This window comes from Bufo bufo, chromosome 7, assembly GCF_905171765.1.
Source record: "Bufo bufo chromosome 7, aBufBuf1.1, whole genome shotgun sequence".
Taxonomy (NCBI): Eukaryota; Metazoa; Chordata; class Amphibia; order Anura; family Bufonidae; genus Bufo; species Bufo bufo.
The window spans coordinates 107,286,426-107,307,171 of record NC_053395.1 but is presented as its reverse complement, the minus strand read 5'-3'; the positions used below and the strand labels follow the sequence as shown (position 1 = coordinate 107,307,171).

The 20,746-nt window shown below is 45.4% G+C and overlaps 1 protein-coding gene across 1 annotated transcript in view; it reads right to left on the bottom strand.

The window, feature by feature from the left end:
- The window catches only part of LOC121008604 (glutaminase kidney isoform, mitochondrial-like), a 1,417,393-nt gene that overhangs the window by 221,953 nt on the left and 1,174,694 nt on the right, over positions 1-20,746 (bottom strand). Inside the window, exon 15 of the mRNA XM_040441254.1 lies at positions 5,832-5,893. Coding sequence (XP_040297188.1) covers positions 5,832-5,893 — 62 coding nt within the window. The remainder of the gene's footprint in view (positions 1-5,831; positions 5,894-20,746) is intronic.

Below are 20,746 nucleotides of genomic sequence, written 5' to 3'. Positions count from 1 at the left end.
GGGCAAGTGTATGGTGCCATGTCCGAGAAGAATGAGAAGACTGTCAAAGAGACTGGAGACTCCAAAAAGACAAAGGCTGAAGAAGGTCGATGTGTTGGTTGACGTGAAGTCCCCAGGTGCTGCAGAGACCAAAGTTAAGACAAAGGGAGCGGCAGCCAAAGTGGAAACAGCCACTAAAGAAGCAGAGGTCTCTGAAACTGCCACCGTAGCTGGGGAAACTACTGCTGGAAAGAAGGTAGAAGTGACCCAGATGCACGTAAAAGAAGTGAGCAGGGGCAAGCATGCTTTGCTGACGGAGCCCCGCAAAACAAAGGAGAAAATGTCTGGACATGACCATGACTGGGAACAGTTCAGTCAAGAGCTGCAGCAGTCCAAGAAAAGACATGAGGCGCATGTGTGGGAGCCATAGGATCTAAAAAGAGAGAGAGATCAAAGAGTGCGAGAGCGCATCATCATCACCCGGGAAAAAGTAGAAAAAGAGTATCTGGCCATGAGATGGGCACATGAGGCCTTTAGGCAGTTTCTATTGGGCAAGACGTCAGTTTTGGTAATAAACCAAGCTCTGCTGGCGTGGGTCTGGCAGAACAAAGGGAAGGTTATAGGCCAGGTGGATGCCCTCTCACCAGCCTCCCATGGTTATGAATGTGTTCACCCTCACGGGCTTGAAAAAAAGGGGGGGGGGATGTGAGACAGTGACAGATCTCACACAGGTTAGAGGCAAGGAAGGGGTGGATAGTGTGATCCACACCACTATTCCACCACAGGTGAGACCAGCTGGAGGTACTCAGGCTGGCATAAAGCACCTGTCACGGCCTTTGCTGTGTGACCCGTGACACTGGTGCCATGCTTGTTATGGCATGTGGTGGCAGTGTCTCGGCTTTGGCTGTGTGCGCCGTGACATGGTTGCCACGCATGCTGTTTCCGGGGGCAACGTTGTGGCTGGTGTGTGCACTTCCCCTTTAAGTTGTAGCCTTCCCCTGTCTGGTGCAGTAAGGGTTAATTACCTTGCTGGGTGTGGTCACTAGGTGCTTCTTATACCTGTGGCTAAAGGTCAGGAGTCTGTTGTACTCGAGCCTTGGTGTGTGTGCTGGAGTTATGCTCCATCTTCCTGTGTGAGGGCCACCTAGTGGGACATCGATGTCTTCCTTATGTCTCCTCCATTTTCCTTACCTTACCTGTGGTTATGTTTGGTGTGGGTATATGTTCTGGGGTGGTTGTTCATCTAGTTGTTGTTCAGTGTCTGGTCAGTGTTTGGTGTATTATTCTGTCCGGCATGGATGCTAGATGTTCCCCTGTTTGTCTGTCGTGGCCTCCGGAAGGGGGTCTCATGGTTTCCCGGAGGGTTGAAGCAAATGTCAATTCTGTGAGCTGTTGCTGGAGTGCTGGTTCCTGTGTGTCAATACATACTGCATCTGTTTGGTGTTTGGATTGCAGTATGTTTTTATGGGTTCCAGTTTACCTTGGTGTCGTCTTCTGTTGTGTCGTCCAGCAGCTGCCAGGGGTAAGTTACCATGCCTTCCTGGGTTCTAGGTTCAGTGGTTATCCCCGCAACTGGAAACTTACCTGCTATTCCACTTTCTCTGCAACTTGGCAGGTTGAGACTCCTGTTCATCCGAGTCATGGAAGAACAGGTCGTCTTTCCCCTGCTCCTATGTGAGGGATTATCAGGGTGACTCAGGGTCCTAGGTATCCTGGGTATGAGCCGTCCTACCATCCAGGTCCGCTCATACGGTGAGGAGTTAAGGCGAGGATTAGGGACTCTTTAGGAGGTAACCTGCTCCCTGATTCTGGTATCCTGGCCTAGCTGCTTCCCCATTATACCTGACATTGTACGGTGGGGGGTTTCCCCCACACCCCACCGTGACAGCACCTCCCAAGGTGTCAGTAAGGGGGGAGTGTGTTACCCGTGGACAGAGGCCTGGAGGCTCTGTGAATGTGGTCTCAGCTGGGCAAGGCTGAGGGACCACGAGGCTGGGAGATAGCCTAGACTGACTTTGTTACAGCCTGGAAGTGAGCTGGACTACTGGGTAAGAAAGCCGCACCTGAAACAGTGTGTGAACTGTGAGGTATATTTTAGGTTAGTCAGGTTATTATCTGTTTAGTTAGAGCCCAGCCGGGCAAGTGTTTGTTTTGTATTATGTTTTGTTTTTGCTGAGGTGCCAAATAAAAGCAATGCTTGGACCTTAAAACTTGGTGCCCGTGAAGATGTGTGGTTGCAACCCTCGCAAAGAGAGCTAACCCCCCACAATATACAGTACAGACCAAAAGTTTGGACACACCTTCTCGTTCAAAGAGTTTTCTTTATTTTCATGACTATGAAAATTGTAGATTCACACTGAAGTTATCAAAACTATGAATTAACACATGTGGAATTATATGCATAACAAACAAGTGTGAAACAACTGAAAATATGTCATATTCTAGGTTCTTCAAAGTAGCCACCTTTTGCTTGGATTATTGCTTTGCACACTCTTGGCATTCTCTTGATGAGCTTCAAGAGGTAGTCCCCTGAAATGGTTTTCACTTCACAGGTGTGCCCTGTCAGGTTTAATAAGTGGGATTTCTTGCCTTATAAATGGGGTTGGGACCATCAGTTGCATTGAGGAGAAGTCAGGTGGATACACAGCTGATAGTCCTACTGAATAGACTGTTAGCTGCTTCTTTCTTGCCATAGTACAAATTCTAACAGTCTATTCAGTAGGACTCCAGAAAAATAAAAAAATGGAGACAGCACATCCAAAAAAGGTGCAAAAGCTGGAATTTATTCCGGGTGCAACGTTTTTCAAGGCTAACATAGCCGAAACGTTGCACCCGGAATAAATTCCACCTTTTGCACCTTTTTTGGACGTGCTGTCTCCATTTTTTTATTTTTCTGGATTTCTACAAGTTGCTTTACTATGGGGTTTTTACCACCCCTCCTGGAGACGAGCACCCGACACATCACTACTTAGGAGTGCTGTCCTCCCATATTTTTTTTTTTTTTGCTTTTCAGTAGGACTATCAGCTGTGTATCCACCTGACTTCTCCTCAACGCAACTGATGGTCCCAACCCCATTTATAAGGCAAGAAATCCCACTTATTAAACCTGACAGGGCACACCTGTGAAGTGAAAACCATTTCAGGGGACTACCTCTTGAAGCTCATCAAGAGAATGCCAAGAGTGTGCAAAGCAGTAATCCAAGCAAAAGGTGGCTACTTTGAAGAACCTAGAATATGACATATTTTCAGTTGTTTCACACTTGTTTGTTATGTATATAATTCCACATGTGTTAATTCATAGTTTTGATGCCTTCATAGTCATGAAAATAAAAAACTCTTTGAATGAGAAGGTGTGTCCAAACTTTTGGTCTGTACTATATATCAGTAAATATACATCTCTATATACATATATACACTATATACTCCTGTCCTGTATACTGCTTGATATATATACATATATATATATATATATATACATAGGCATATACAGGGTGTGTATCTATATATCTGGCTGGGCCTCATAGGCTTCCATAGTTGGCAGACCTTGGGCTGCCATATCAACCAAAGGCATCCTGCAATGGCATAGCAGGGAGCCAATAAAGTGAGAGTGGGAGCCACCTTCCTCTGTAAACTGTTTAGATGTGATAGTCAGCATTGTGATTTTAGGACTGTTGAGCTAATTAATAAAAAAATGATAATTTATGTAACTATGGAACTCCTGGGGATAGCTGAATACAAAGTTCAATGGAGCTGAAGTGCAAATGGGTGACCACAACACAGGGCAACACAGGGCAACACAGGGCCCTCGTGATCGGTGGAAACTCCACTGGTTAAACCCCCCCACTGATCAAATTCTTATTCCCTATCCACAGGACAGGGGATATGTATTTGTAATGGGATAACCCCGTTCATGGAAATCCCTGCTTTAGTGAGATACATTAACCTGTCTTACTGATATTATTTACAAACATTAAGGGATGAAATTTAGGATGTTGCTTAAAAAAAAAATTAAATAATTATAATGCACCAAAAACTGGTGTAAATTATAGCTGAAATTGACACCCAACCATAGCTGGCACAGATTATAGTTTGTGGTGTACAGATAGCTAAATATGTGACAAATGTACTGTGTTAAGAGGCATGAACCTCTTAATAAATTTTGCACACCTTACTACACATATTTTTTATACACTTGAGCATGAAATGACAGTTCCAGAAATCTTCCCCCAAGTGCTGTAACGCATTTATTGTGAATGTGAACTCCACTGACATGATGCAGTTGTCAATAATATACAATATATATTAGTATTTTTTAGTTACCAACTGGAGAGCAGAGAGGTGTCTATAATGTTTATGGGTTCTCTGGTGTCTGCTTCTGCTCTTCAAAGGATTATTCCTATCTAAGGCTACTTTCACACCTGCGTTAGGAACGGATCTGTCTGGTATCTGCACAGACGGATCCGCACCTATAACGCAAATGATTGTATCCGTTCAGAACGGATCCGTTTGCATTACCATGAACAAAAAAAAAATATATATATATATATATATATATATATTTTTTTTTTTTTTTTTTTTTTTGTTCATGATAATGCAAACGGATCCGTTTTGACTTACACTAAAAGTCAATGGGAGGCGGATCCGTTTTCAATTGCACCATATTGTGTCAGTGAAAACGGATCTGTCCCCATTGACTTACATTGTAAGTCAGACGGATCCGTTTGGCTCCGCATCGTCAGGCGACACACCAAAACGCTGCTTGCAGCGGAATGGAGGCTGAACAGAGGCAAAGTGATGCATTCTGAACGGATCCTTATCCATTCAGAATGCATTGGGGCTGAACTGATCCGTTTTGAACTGCTTGTGACAGCCCTGAAACGGATCTCACAGGCGGACCCAGAAACGCCAGTGTGAAAGTAGCCTAAGACATTAATGGCATAACCACAGGACATATTATAACTGTCTAATAGATGTAGGTCCGTCTTCTGGGACCTGTAGGTATCTTTAGAAAAGGTTTTTTCCAATGCCCCCTCCTGCCTGGCTGCTAGCTGTAGTATTCAGGTGAAAAGTGAATAGAGAGGTGGCACCACATGTGCACGGCCCTATTCATTCACATTTATGGAAGTTAAACAAGCATGCACACTTGTTTCTATGACTTCCTCTAATTGGATGGAGATCGCTAGCTCTCAGTTCATTTTCAGCTTGGATGCTGGTGGGTATGGGCTGGGTGATTCCCATTCGGGAGAAAGGAGCAGGTCCCAGAGGTGGGACCTTCATCTATTAGATAATTATGGCATATTCTGTGGATACAGTATGTCATGAAGGTCTAAGATGGAAAAACTGTACCCCTTTAATATATTTTGTATGTCTACCTTGAATATTTGAATGTGGCTTTCATTGTAACAATTTACAATGCAGTAATAACAGTAAGGCTACTTTCACACTTGCGGCAGGACGGATCCGACAGGCTGTTCACCCTGTCGGATCCGTCCTTCCGCTATTTCGCCGTGCTGCCGGACCGCCGCTCTGTCCCCATTGACTATAATGGGGACGGGGCGGAGCTCTGGCGCAGTACGGCAGTTCGCGGTGAGAGGCCGCCGGACTAAAAAGTCGGACATGCAGGACTTTTAGTCCGGCGGCCTTTAGCCGTGCACTGTCGTACTGCGCCGGAGCTCCGCCCCGTCCCCATTATAGTCAATGTGGACGGAGCTGCGGTCCGGTGGAATGGCAAAATAGCAGAAGGATGGATCCGACAGGGTGAACAGCCTGTCGGATCCGTCCTGCCACAAGTGTGAAAGTACCCTTAAGGAGGTGGTCTTCAATGTAAATTATGTTGATTGGATTTGCTTTACCTTCTTAGTGCAGATACATCTCCAGTATACGCAGCAAACAGAAGATTTATCACAGATTTCACCTAAAAAAGGAAATAAAATATGATATTCAGCATGCATAAGAAATATGAGGGAGAACTGGGACATTTAAATTTTTTTTTCTCTATTTACAGTTACAATTTTTATAGCTTGCCTAATGCCTAGTAGGCCCATTGACGTTGCATTGCATTAGACAATGATGTGTCAGCTTAGGGACAAGCTGTCTAGACACAGCCAGATAAAAATGTATTTGCCATTTACCATTCAACATACATTTCTTTATAAAGCCTGAGGCCCCTTACACAAAGCAGAGTAGAGGCATCTGTGTTGTATACTGTAGCTTTTTGGTGTGGAGCCACACAGCCTGCCAGTGCTGCTGCATAGGCTCCATTGCTTCTAAGGGACATTATTTCCAAATGTATGTTGTCCAGTGAGACAAGTCACAATTTTATATTTCCATCAAAACAACTCCATGTGAAATTGCAAGCATACAAAGAAATAGTAGAGGCCTATCAAAGCCCTGGAAAAGATCCTTTAACCACATATAACAGACAACAGTTATGACTCTACCACACTTGGGGGGTCATTTATTAAGACCGACATTTTAGACATTTGGTGTAGATTTAGAACATTTGCTATCCCTAAAACAGGCATGCCTGCCCACAACACACACCCTTTTTTACACCTGGCGTGAGCGGGGAAAAGTAGCAGATTGCGGTGTAAATAATCTTTCTGCTGCAATCTGCAACAGATTCATGCCAGAAAACTGAAGTATATCAATTCATAATTGACCCCCATCATTTGTAAATTGAGGGGTCTATTGTTCTTAATAAGTATGATAGTCCAGCATATTAAGAAGTGAGCGGTAATTTTACTTAGATCTCTGGTGTACAGATATAATTCGGGCGCAAAGCAAAACTATCTGGTGCATCAGCACCAAAGCCAGAGTAATTTTGAGATGGTTTATTTAACAAATCTTATAAAACCACACATCTCTGGGCTCTGGGGCCCTTTGTCAAGACAGCAGAATAACTTTTACGCCTGAAAACAGGTGTAAAGGAGGAGTAAAAACGACTCCAGATTGCTGGAGATGCAATTAATTCATAAATTAGGCTAATTCTCCAGCAGCGCAGAGGGGAAACAAAGATTAGTGCACAAAGCTAGTAAATGACCACCAATATGTACACTTGATAATGTCTATTATAGGGTACATGGTCGTACTAATATGATAAATAAAAGGACCAACTGGTCCTACCGCATCCAGGGTTTTGCTGGCATGTCGGCGTGATGTCTGCTAGAACAGGGACAAGGTCGCTGTAGTCATAGAGCAAAATGAATAACCACATAAACAGGGGATGGTAACTGTCCCTGGTAAATCCTCAGCAGGGGGTGCTATGCTGGCCCTGTAAGACTCAGCCATCGGAATGGTATAGCAGGGTAATCTAGGGCACTGCTTTTCCCTTAGTGCTACCACACTATGCCCCTTTTCAGTAGCTATGCCAACACTGTGCCCCCTTGCAGTAACGGTTTCCACATTGTACCCCTCACAGTAGTTATCCCCACATTGTGCTCTGTCAAAGTAGTAATACATGGTGCCCCCTAACAGTAGTAATATCCACATTGTGCCCCCTCATAGTAGTAAATTAGTAATACCCACATTGTGCCCCTTGCAGGGAGCGCTGTGCTGGCCCAGTAAGACCGAGCCACCCCAATGGTATAACAGGGTAATCTAGGGAATTGCTTTCCCCTTAAAGTTACCACACAGTTCTAATACCCACACTGTGCCTCTTATAGCAGTAATGCCTTCATTGTAGCCCCTCACAGTACTAATGCCCACATTGTGCTCCCTCCTAGTAGCAATGCCCTCATTCTGCCCTTTTCAGTAGTGCTGACTCTAGCTCCATTAATAAAGTAAAAAAAAGCACACCCTCTGTCCCCGGGGCACATGTTCTGCTTGCCTCCCCTCGTTACGTCCCTTGTTATCAGAACACTATACCTGAGCACTCAACTGGTGCATATTTGATAGGGTTTTATCTACAGGGAGACCTCCTGTAAGACATTTGGTTCATACCATTAATTAGACCACCTCAAGTGTGTTGTGCAGTGGGATCTGGGATCTCGTAATCCTGATCTGTGTTGGGAACACTTATCTTGTCCATGGTCATTATGTGTGGACAGTTTTTTTTGGTTGCAGGTAAATGTTCCTGTTGTTGGAGAGGACAGTGAGCTCCTGACAATGATGATACTCAAATTAGAGGGCTGTCTAAAATGCAGAAGTGGGATGCCTGGAAATATATTTTTTAAACTGTCATTTCCAAATGTAGACTGTAGGGGATGACCAGAGCCGCTTGATTGTTTTCTTGTTTTGGTTTAGGGTCCTGTAGTAGCTCACTTCTTGGTATTCAGGTAACTCTTTCAATCCGATTCTTGCATAGCAAACCTGATTGAAACATATATTCTTGAGACCACCAGGTCTCTTGTCCCTATCTGTGGGGTTAGAAGATACACAGTTGTATCTGATAGCTTGACTATAGTCTATGGCAGTGATGCCCATTCTACGGCCCGCGGGCCCAATCCGGCCCGCGGTGCTGTTTCATGCGGTTGGAAGGCGACGATGGAAAAAAGGAAGAAAAATACTTGGTCATTTCGGCCCAAAACAGGCTGGCCACAATGGGGTTAAACCTGTGATGTGCAATCACTGAGGGCAGCATAGTGTAGTGACAGACCTGTTGATTTCTGCTGCCTGCCACTTCTGGGATTATAGTATTTTCACAGTATTAACATGCCACAGCACACACCAGCACCGCGAGAGACATGAGTCCAAAGATGAGGCTCGCTGCGTAATGCACAAGAAAGAAACCTGCCAGTCATTGTCCGGAGGTGGAGGAGAGCAGGGACAGCGAGCCTCATTTGACTCATTTCCATTAGAGAGTTGACTTTTAAGTACTCAAAAAGTACTGAATGCCATGACACCAGTGACCGCCTGCTTAAATGAGCAGGTCTGAACTACACTAGGCTGCGTGCAGCGAGGGCAGCACAGTACAGGTTCTCTTTAATAGATGTTGTATCTTTATGATAACTGGCTGTATCCTTGATGTATGAGATGATTAATTTAGTTGGATTTCCACATTTGTTCACTTTGGGAAGCATGTAAAATGTTTCAATTTGTGGACTTTTTGGAATCAAATCATCTGATGTTATAGACTATACAGACAGGCCAACAATAATTTTTAGTTTCTTGGTGTACAGTAATTCTGTGTAGAGTCAGCCTTCAATTTTGAGTAGTAGTGTGTGTCTGTCAGTTGCCTCTTTACTTACTTTAGTACCCCTATGTGTTCATCCTTTGTCTGTTGATTTTATATTCAAAGTTTGTATTCAAAGATGGCATGGCCCTCCTTTCCTGGGTACTGTAATCTCATTTGTATTCAGCATAGTAGATTTTACTTTTTTTTTGCAATTTACCTTTTACAGTTAGCTCCTTAAAGGGTTTCTCCGGGAATGATTTAAAATGGCTGGAATCAACCTCTCCTAGAATGTGAGTAGGACTGGTTGCCTTCACTTGCAGTGCTGCCTAGGGGGTGGAGCTCAATACACACTACACCGCTCTACAATAACTGGCAATGATGCAACCCTGCCTAGAATATGCCATCATGCAGCCTGATGGAAACACTTACCAATGTGAGGTATATGCAAGTGCCAGAGTGTATTGTGTAGAGAGGTCCCATCCCCTCAAACCCATAAGTCTAGTTTCACACTAGCATTTGGACCCAGCATTCTCTCTGGATCCAGCACTTCGGGAAGCTACATGAATATCATCTGGCCCCATTAACAGCCTGCTGGATCTCTTGCACTCTAGTGTGAAACTAGCCTAAGCAGCTCTCCAAGTGGAGGCAACCAGCCATGCTCCTACTCAGGTTGCTTGTAGCCAAGCCATTTTAAATAAGGCTAAGAGAATCCCTTTAAATATATAATTCATGCATTATTATTATTACGCAATGGAATGACATTATTATTAGAGATGAGCGAATCGAAGTTGGTGAAGTGGAGTTCTATCGGAATTTCAAGAAAAATTTGATTTGTCCCAAAGTTGAATTTGCTTGTGCTTTGTGGTAACGAATATTTTTTTCTAAAATGGCTGCTGCGCTGCACATGTTAGAAAGAGGAAGTAAGAAGCCCGGGAACGAGGAGGCACCCATAATGCCATGCAGACAGCCAATCAACAGGTAGACAGCCCCTGTGATATCACAGCCCTATAAAAATCCTCATCCTGCCCGGTCTCAGCAATTTACCAGTGAACTGAGCATAGGAGGAGATGTTACAGGCACTAGGGACAGTGATTAGGAAACACTTTCACAAAATATTACTTTTGAGCAGTTTAGGGACAAGCTTAGAAATAGTGTAGAGATACAGTATAATATGGAGTCTTTAACCACACTATAGGGAGACAGCAGGGGCCAATTGAACAGTGTAACACTTGGCTAATAGCAAAGTTATTCTATTACACTTTCTGCACTAATCGGGGTTAAAAAGTGTTCTAATCCTACTGTTTTAGGTTGTTTGCTTTCTTTTATACATAAGTAATTCCATTAATCCTTGATTCTATTATTGTGGTGAAATGGCGGTGTGATACTACAGATTTTGAGATGTTCACATTCTTTTATATACAAACCGGATTCCAAAAAAGTTAGGACACTAAACAAATTGTGAATAAAAACTGAATGCAATGATGTGGAGATGGCAAATGTCAATATTTTATTTGTAATAGAACGTAGATGATAGATCAAACGTTTAATCCGAGTAAATGTATCATTTTAAAGGAAAAATACGTTGATTCCAATTTTCACGGTGTCAACAAATCCCAAAAAAGTTGGGACAAGTAGCAATAAGAGGCTGGAAAAAGTAAATTTGAGCATAACGAAGAGCTGGAAGACCAATTAACACTAATTATGTCAATTGGCAACATGATTGGGTATAAAAAGAGCTTCTCAGAGTGGCAGTGTCTCTCAGAAGCCAAGATGGGTAGAGGATCACCAATTCCCACAATGTTGCGCAGAAAGATAGTGGAGCAATATCAGAAAGGTGTTACCCAGCGAAAAATTGCAAAAACTTTGCATCTATCATCATCAACTGTGCATAACATCATCCGAAGATTCTGAGAATCTGGAACAATCTCTGTGCGTAAGGGTCAAGGCCGTAAAACCATACTGGATGCCTGTGATCTCCGGGCCCTTAAACGACACTGCACCACAAACAGGAATGCTACTGTAAAGGAAATCACAGAATGGGCTCAGGAATACTTCCAGAAACCATTGTCAGTGAACACAATCCACCGTGCCATCCGCCGTTGCCAGCTGAAACTCTACAGTGCAAAGAAGAAGCCATTTCTAAGCAAGATCCACAAGCTCAGGCGTTTTCACTGGGCCAGGGATCATTTAAAATGGAGTGTGGCAAAATGAAGACTGTTCTGTGGTCAGACGAGTCACGATTCGAAGTTCTTTTTGGAAATCTGGGACGCCATGTCATCCGGACCAAAGAGGACAAGGACAACCCAAGTTGTTATCAACGCTCAGTTCAGAAGCCTGCATCTCTGATGGTATGGGGTTGCATGAGTGCGTGTGGCATGGGCAGCTTGCATGTCTGGAAAGGCACCATCAATGCAGAAAAATATATTCAGGTTCTAGAACAACATATGCTCCCATCCAGACGTCATCTCTTTCAGGGAAGACCCTGCATTTTTCAACAAGATAATGCCAGACCACATTCTGCATCAATCACAACATCATGGCTGCGTAGGAGAAGGATCCGGGTACTGAAATGGCCAGTCTGCAGTCCAGATCTTTCACCTATAGAGAACATTTGGCGCATCATAAAGAGGAAGGTGCAACAAAGAAGGCCCAAGACGATTGAACAGTTAGAGGCCTGTATTAGACAAGAATGGGAGAGCATTCCTATTTCTAAACTTGAGAAACTGGTCTCCTCGATCCCCAGACGTCTGTTGAGTGTTGTAAGAAGAAGGGGAGATGCCACACAGTGGTGAAAATGGCCATGTCCCAACTTTTTGGGGATTTGTTGACACCATGAAATTCTGATTCAACATATTTTTCCCTTAAAATGGTACATTTTCTCAGTTTAAACATTTGTTCCGTGATTTATGTTCTATTCTGAATAAAATATTAGAAGTTGGCACCTCCACATCATTGCATTCAGTTTTTATTCACGATTTGTATAGTGTCCCAACTTTTTTGGAATCCGGTTTGTACAATTCAATCCATTAATCCTTGAATGTCTAATAAGGGTGAAATTGCGGCTTGATACTACAGATTTTAGGGTACTCACATTTTATTATACATAAGTATATCCGTTAATCCTTGATTGTCTAATTGGGGTGAAATTGCGGTCTAATACTACAGAGTTTGGCTACATGCACACGACCGTTGTGTGTTTTGCGGTCCGCAAAACACGGATGGCGTCCGTGTGCGTTCTGCAATTTGCGGAACGGCACGGAGAGATATTAATGTAACTGCCTATTCTTGTCCGCAATACGGACAAGAATAGGACAGGTTATATTTTTTTTGTGGACCACAGAACGGAGCAACAGATGCGGACAGCACACGGAGTGCTGTCCGCAATTTTTTGCGGCCCCATTGAAGTGAATGGGTTCGCATCCAAGCCGCAAAAACTGCAGCTTGTATGTGGACCAAAACAACGTTCATGTGCAAGCAGCTATAGGACGTCAATGTGGCCAATTGTAGGATCTGTAGGAAGAAGGTGAAGCGTGGCCTGGGTGCCAATGTTGGCACCATGGCCCTGTGTCAGCACATGCAGCATCACCATACAGTGGCCTGGGAAAACCGTGGCGCTAATGTAGTGGTACAGCCTGATGCAGAAACTGCTGCTTCTCCCAGTGGCTTGCACCCATTTTTCAGAAGTCAAGGCTCCACCATCTCAGCAGAAGTGAGCTGTGTTTCTTTCCCATCATATACTAGTCCTGATGCTCCTGCTGCTCCTCCAAGTCACTCATTTCATCAGCAATTGATCACCTATGTGATAGTAAAAAGACAACAGTAAGAAAAGGCCTTACTAGGGCTTTAGCCTAGCCAACATGATTACATTTTTGTGAGGGGATGGGAACCAGGGGTTAATTCTAACTGGTGAGTGGGGTGTGTCACTAGGGGAGGGGTTAGGGCTTTATAAGGGGGGCAGTTGGAGGTTCGGGCACCATTTTTAGGTTACATACCTTGAGACAAGCTGCAGGCAAAGGTCACCTTACGGAGTCAGTTGAGGAGATGCTCAGGAGGTTGCAGGAGCAAGCGGAGGCCCATGGTCCGGAGTGGCTGAGGGAGCAGGTGGGAGGCTTACTGCAGGGGGAGGCGGCGGGTGCATCAGGCCCGCAGCCAGGAGCGAGACGGCCGCGGCGGGTACGTCTGCCGGCACACCTTAGCCCTAGTGAGGCCCCCAGGGTTTGGCGCCAAATTGAGAGCCCCTCCATAAAGGGGGACAGCGGGCAGCCCATATCTGCATCCTTCCGGCGTGGGAGGAATCTCCGTGCAAGGCGGAGCCCAGAGCTGGGTGGGAGGGTCGGCCCCCTGACCTCACCAGCAAACAGCATGGGATCAGGAGTGGGAACTGCGGGCTCTCCCCCCTCTGGGGTGGCTGGGAGGCCCGCTTGGCGTGGGAGAGGAGGCAACAGCAGGAGTACTGAGGCTGTGCATCTAGGGGCCAGCAGTGTGCACAGGCCTCATAATATGGATTGTCGTCAAGTGGGTACCCCTGCACATCTGGATGGGGTCGACGCAGAGGGCACAAAGTATGGACGAAGCTGGGGTGCAGTCCTGCAGTGGCGGGTCATCAGGAGGAAGGTGTCATGGTCTTACCTTCTTGCTGTTCTCCTTCGTTTGACATGTGCTGGCGGCCATCTTGGTTTCTGGGTTTCTTGTAGCCTTCCACCCTGCGGCTCCTCCTTCCCACTGGGAGGAGCTGGATGCCTAGCTCATATATATAGGAGGTCTGTGGCTTCAGTTCCTTGCTTGGTCCTCCTGTGTTCACATGCTTCTAAGACTGCTGCTGCTTCTGGTTCCTGATCCTGGCTTCGTCTGACTACCCTGCTGGTTCCTGATCCTGGCTTCGTCTGACTACCCTGCTGGTTCCTGATCCTGGCTTCGTCTGACTACCCTTCTGGTTCCTGATCTCTGGCCTCTCAAAGACTCTGCTTCGGTTTCACCATTCGTTTGGACTTTTGCTTTACAGCTTTATTTTCAATAAAGCCTTCTTATTTTCACTTATCTCTTGTTGTACGTCTGGTTCATGGTTCCGTGACAGAAGGAGAGAATATCATTCTGGAAGGGACAAACGTCAGGAGTCAGGACCATCGGCTGCGGGGTACACAGCAGCCGTGCAGCCAGGTGAGACAATTTAGGGATCCCTTCATTCATTAGTTAGCAGCCTTGGGGGGATGGGGGTTTGGGGCTGGGTGGTGGAGTCATTGGGGGCTTGGGGCAGCTGTTGAGTAGCCTTGCGGGTTGGGTTAATGGTTTGGGGTGGGGCGGGCCTATCTCCGTTATCGACTTGGGGGAAGGCGTGGGGGTGAGTGGAGCAGTGGGGAGTCTGCTGTCTCGGGCTGGGAGATCAGTGTCTGTGCAGACTCAGGCCGGGGGGGAAAGATGGCAGGCCTAGGGTGGACAATGGGGCAAAAGGGAAAGTGTATGTATGCTTTGAAGGCCCATTAGGGGCACATTTGATACAGGATGTGCAGGAGCGTATATGGAAGGGGGAGTACGTTGATATATTTTCATAACTTCCGCTAGAGCCTTTTAATCTGGACAGGGCAAGGAAGGAGGAAGGTAAAAAGGAAGAGGAAGAAAAGCGCCGGCATAGACTGATCCCGGCCACATTTTTAAATTGGTTACAGGTATTTGCCATTCTGGTGAGTGTTATTGGAGAAGAGGCACCCGAGTGTTGCTCGGCCGTTTTCTGCTATTTAGATGCGATAGGGGAGGCTTACAGAGTTTATTGGGGGTTTTGTTTGGCTCCGTTACGATGAGCAGTTTAGGCAGAGAAAAGCGGTTTGCCCTAACCTAAGGTGGGACCATAAAGACATTGGTTTATGGTTAAGAGTGACTGTGCCGGAGAGGCAGGGGCAGTCCTTACGGGGGGATTCAGAGGGGTCGGGTCAGGTCACGCTAGACTCGCAGTGGTGTCCGCAAAAGGGTTGTGCATCCTTTTTAATGAGGGAAGCTGCAAGTTTGGGCAAAATGCAAATTTAAACACGAATGTTCATATTGCGGAGGGAATCATGGAGCCAATCGATGCTTCAAAGACAATAGGCAAATAGGGGCCGACGCCGCTGCAAAAGGGGTTTGACTCCAGTGCGGGTGGAAAAGATGGAGCAGTATCTAAATACAGTTGCAAGAAAAAGTATGTGAACCCTTTGGAATGATATGGATTTCTGCACAAATTGGTCATAAAATGTGATCTGATCTTCATCTAAGTCACAACAATAGACAATCACAGTTTCCTTAAACTAATAACACACAAATAATTAAATGTTACCATGTTTTTATTGAACACACCATGTAAACATTCACAGTGCAGGTGGAAAAAGTATGTGAACCCCTAGACTAATGACCTCTCCAAGAGCTAATTGGAGTAAGGTGTCAGCCAACTGGAGTCCAATCAATGAGATGAGATTGGAGGTGTTGGTTACAGCTGCCCTGTCCTATAAAAAACACACACCAGTTCTGGGTTTGCTTTTCACAAGAAGCATTGCCTGATGTGAATGATGCCTCGCACAAAAGAGCTCTCAGAAGACCTACGATTAAGAATTGTTGACTTGCATAAAGCTGGAAAGGGTTATAAAAGTATCTCCATAGGCCCTGCTGTTCATCAGTCCACGGTAAGACAAATTGTCTATAAATGGAGAAAGTTCAGCACTGCTGCTACTCTCCCTAGGAGTGGCCGTCCTGTAAAGATGACTGCAAGAGCACAGCGCAGACTGCTCAATGAGCTGAAGAAGAATCCTAGAGTGTCAGCTAAAGACTTACAAAAGTCTCTGGCATATGCTAACATGCCTGTTAGCGAATCTACAATACGTAAAACACTAAACAAGAATGGATTTCATGGGAGGATACCACAGAGGAAGCCACTGCTGTCCAAAAAAAACATTGCTGCACGTTTACAGTTTGCACGAGAGCACCTGGATGTTCCACAGCAGTACTGGCAAAATATTCTGTGGACAGATGAAAACAAAGTTGAGTTGTTTGGAAGCAACACACAACACTATGTGTGGAGAAAAAGAGGCACAGCACACCAACATCAAAACCTCATCCCAACTATGAAGTATGGTGGTGGGGGCATCATGGTTTGGGGCTGCTTTGCTGCGTCAGGGCCTGGACGGAGTGCTATCATCGATGGAAAAATGAATTCCCAAGTTTATCAAGACATTTTGCAGGAGAACTTAAAGGGGTTATCCGAGTTAAATACATTTATGCTAATAACTCTTATAGTATTATATGAAACTATTTTGTAAATCACTTACATTAGCTATTTTGCTCTGTTTAGCCAGTTCACATTTGGGTCATGTGACCCCCGACGTCATCAACCCTGCTCAGGCACTGACGTCTCGTTTACAAGCTTCTCCCTGCTTGAGGGAGTGTCCAGGCTCTGTAAACGAAACGTCAGAGCCTCTGGTGCCCTCCCCCCTCCAGCTCTCCTCACACTGCCTCGGCTCTGCTCTGCTGATGACGTTTCGTTTACAGCCGTCTCCCTGCTTGAAGGAGTGGCCCGGCTCTGTAAACGAGACGTCAGAGCCTTTGGTGCCCGCCCCTCTCTCCCTCTCCTCACACAGCCTCGGTGATGGTAAGCGATCGCTCATGTGCGATACTTACCAGAGCCGAGGTGATAGATTTTCTCCAGCAGTAGCACCAGCAGCAGGGTATGTGTCTGGCTCCTTCCCTCACTTGGGCCAGTTTACATGTTCCCCTCCCGCTTCTGGGGATTGTTATTACAGCCCTGGCCCCCTCAACAAGTCCCCATTATACTGTTAATACCCCCCCTGGGGAAAAAAGGAAATAATTGTCCATCATATAGCTTAGATATAGCTATAGCTATATCTATATCTGCATCCAAGATATATCTTTATCTAATCTATAGCTTAGATACAGTAATAGCTTAGATACAGCTGTAGCTTAGATACAGCGGTAGCTTAGATACAGCAGTAGCTTAGATACAGCGGTAGCTTAGATACAGCGATAGTTTAGAATCAGCAGTAGCTTAGAATCAGCGATAGCTTAGATACAGCGATAGTTTAGATACAGCGATAGCTTAGATACAGCTGTAGCTTAGATACTGCTGTAGCTTAGATACAGTAATAGCTTAGATACAGCTGTAGCTTAGATACAGCGATAGCTTAGATACAGCGATAGCTTAGATACAGAGGTAGCTTAGATACAGCTATAGCTTAGATACAGCGGTGGCTGAGATACAGCGATAGCTTATAATCAGCGGTAGCTTAGATACAGCGATAGCTTAGAATCAGCGGTAGCTTAGATACAGCGATAGCTTAGATACAGCTGTAGCTTAGCTACAGCGATAGCTTAGATACAGTGATAACTTAGATACAGCGATAACTTAGATACAGCAATAGCTTAGATACAGCTGTAGCTTAGATACAGCTGCAGCTTTGATACAGCGGTAGCTTTGATACAGCTGTAGCTTAGAATCAGCGATAGCTTAGATACAGCTGTGGCTTAGATACAGCGATAGCTTAGATACAGGGGTAGCTTAGATACAGGGGTAGCTTAGATACAGCGATAGCTTAGATACAGCGGTAGCTTATATACAGCGGTAGCTTAGATACAGCTGTAGCTTAGATACAGCGATAGCTTACATACAGCTGTAGCTTAGATACAGCGGTGGCTTAGAATCAGTGATAGCTTAGATACAGCAATAGCTTAGATACAGCTATATGTCCATCTTATAGATAGAGCCGTAGCTGCATCCTAGCCGTAGCTGTATCTGAGCCGTAGCTGCATCCTAGCCGTAGCTGCATCCTAGCCGTAGCTGTATCTGAGCCGTAGCTGTATCTGAGCCGTAGCTGCATCCTAGCCGTAGCTGCATCCTAGCCGTAGCTGTATCTGAGCCGTAGCTGTATCTGAGCCGTAGCTGCATCCTAGCCGTAGCTGTATCTGAGCCGTAGCTGTATCTGCACCGTAGCTGTATCTGCAATGTGACCGGAAGATCTGCCTGTGTGAGCTAGGAGATGATCATGTGACTGTTTTTTAAAATGCAAACTTAGGTTGTGCAGAGCAGGGTGAGGGGAAGGTCAGGTTGTTCACGCCCACAAGTATTCATGAGGGAGAACTCAGGCATTGTTGTTATACGCCTCCTCAGCATGTAAACACAGCAATAACAGAACCATGAGAAGGTGGACATATGGGTTTCTCTCTTAAGAAATCAAGCTTAACCAATGTATATGTATGTCCTGATGAATTTTATGAGGTTTTAATTTTTTTTCCCATAACTCGGATAACCCCTTTAAGGCAATCTGTCCACCAGCTGAAGCTCAACAGAAGATGGATGTTGCAACAGGACAAGGACCCAAAGCATAGAAGTAAACCAACAACAGAATGGCTTAAACAGAAGAAAATATGCCTTCTGGAGTGGCCCAGTCTGAGTCCTGACCTCAACCCGATTGAGATGCTGTGGCATGACCTCAAGAAAGCAATTCACACCAGACATCCCAAGAATATTGCTGAACTGAAACAGTTCTTTAAAGAGGAATAGTCAAGAATTACTCCTGACCGTTGTGCACGTCTGATCTGCAACTACAGGAAACGTTTGGTTGAAGTTATTGCTGCCAAAGGAGGTTCAACCAGTTATTAAATCCAAGGGTTCACATAATTTTTCCACCTGCACTGTGAATGTTTACATGGTGAATTCAATAAAAACATAGTAACATTTAATTCTTTGTGTGTTATTAGTTTAAGCAGACTGTGATTGTCTATTGTTGTGACTTAGATGAAGATCAGATCACATTTTATGACCAATTTGTGCAGAAATCCATATCATTCCAAAGGGTTCACATACTTTTTCTTGCAACTGTAGATACCCTAATCGAGAAGCGGTGGAGTTATTAAAAAGGGGTTTGACATGGGGTTTTAGTATACCGTTGAATACTTTACCGGTGGTTAGTATGCAAAAAAATTGCGTTCAGCTCTAGAGCATCCGAAAGTGGTGTCTGAAAAATTGGCTTAGGAGGTTTGTTGGGTAGGATGGATGTTCCGTTTGCGGAACCACCGTTAGTTAATTTGAGGGTTTGACCGTTGGAATTAGTGCCCAAGAAAGAGCCGAACAAGTTTCGGCTGATTCACCATTTATCTTTTCCAAAAGGGGCGTCGGTCAATGATGGTATTGATCCTGAACTTTGTTCGGTGGCTTATACATCATTTAATGCGGCTGTGGCATAGGTGCAAAAATTGGGACTGGTGTCACGGCGGGCGTGCACTCAGACTCACAGATAACCCACCAACCAGGCTCTGGGCGAGAGACAGGGGAAGGGTCACCTCCTAGCTAATCCCTGACCTCTTTCCCTGCACTGCTCAGCCCACATGCAGATCTTTATGGTAGGTATGATGTGTCCCCATGCCTGGGCTGAAACACCCTAAATTCCCTAAGATGGTGAAGAGGGGAAATAGGAGCAGCCTGCTCGCACAGAACCTGGATGGGAGAGATGACACAAAACAACCAAACTTGAAATCCCACTTATCTTTCTGAGCTGGAACAGACAACCTTCCTTCCTAGCTTCCAAGACCACAAGGATTCCTATAATCCGCTCAGAGCACTGCGATGGTGTGCTATTTAAACTAATGACCCCACCCAGTGCACCTGATGAGAGGCGGATCCAGCACGGCTCCAAAACAAACACTAAACTCGTGCTGCTATCCTGGCCGACCTACGCACATCGTCAGAGCGGGGCATGACAGTACCCCCCTTCTACGGGTGACCTCCGGACACCCCGGACCAACCTTATCCGGATGGGACCTATGAAAAGCCCTCACCAGTCGGCTGGCGTTGACATCCAACGCCGGAACCCACATCCTCTCCTCAGGGCCGTATCCCCTCCAGTGCATCAGGTACTGAAGGGAACCCCGAAGAACTCTAGAGTCGAGAATCCTGGAGATCTCAAACTCCAAGTTTCCCTCGACTAGAACAGGAGGAGGAGGCAATGACGATGGTTCCACCGGTCTCACATATTTATTTTAGTAAAGACCTGTGGAACACATCATGGATCCTCCAAGTCTGCGGAAGATCCAGCCGAAACGCTACAGGATTGATCACCGCAGAAATTTTATACGGACCAATAAATCTTGGACCCAGTTTCCAAGATGGCACTCTCAATTTGATATTCTTAGTGGACAACCACACCAGATCACCCACACACAGGTCGGGACCAGTCACACGTCTCTTGTCAGCCATTAGTTTATACCTCTCACCCATCTTCTCCAAATTCCCTTGAATCCTCCGCCAGATGGAGGAGAAGGCAGAAGAGAATCTCTCCTCCTCTGGCATCCCAGAGGAACTAGTCCCAGAAAAAGTACCAAACTGAGGATGGAAACCATATGCGCCAAAAAATGGCGACTTACCCGTGGACTCCTGCCTACGGTTATTCAACGCAAATTCTGCTAAGGACAAGAATGAGGACCAGTCCTCCTGATTCTCAGTCACAAAGCACCTCAAGTAGGTCTCCAGGTTTTGATTAGTACGCTCCGTCTGACCATTCGACTGCGGATGAAAAGCCGAAGAGAATGAAAGTTGAATGCCAAGCCGAGAGCAGAACGCCCTCCAAAACCTGGAGACTACCTGCGTGCCCCTATCAGAGACCACATCCGAAGGAATACCAT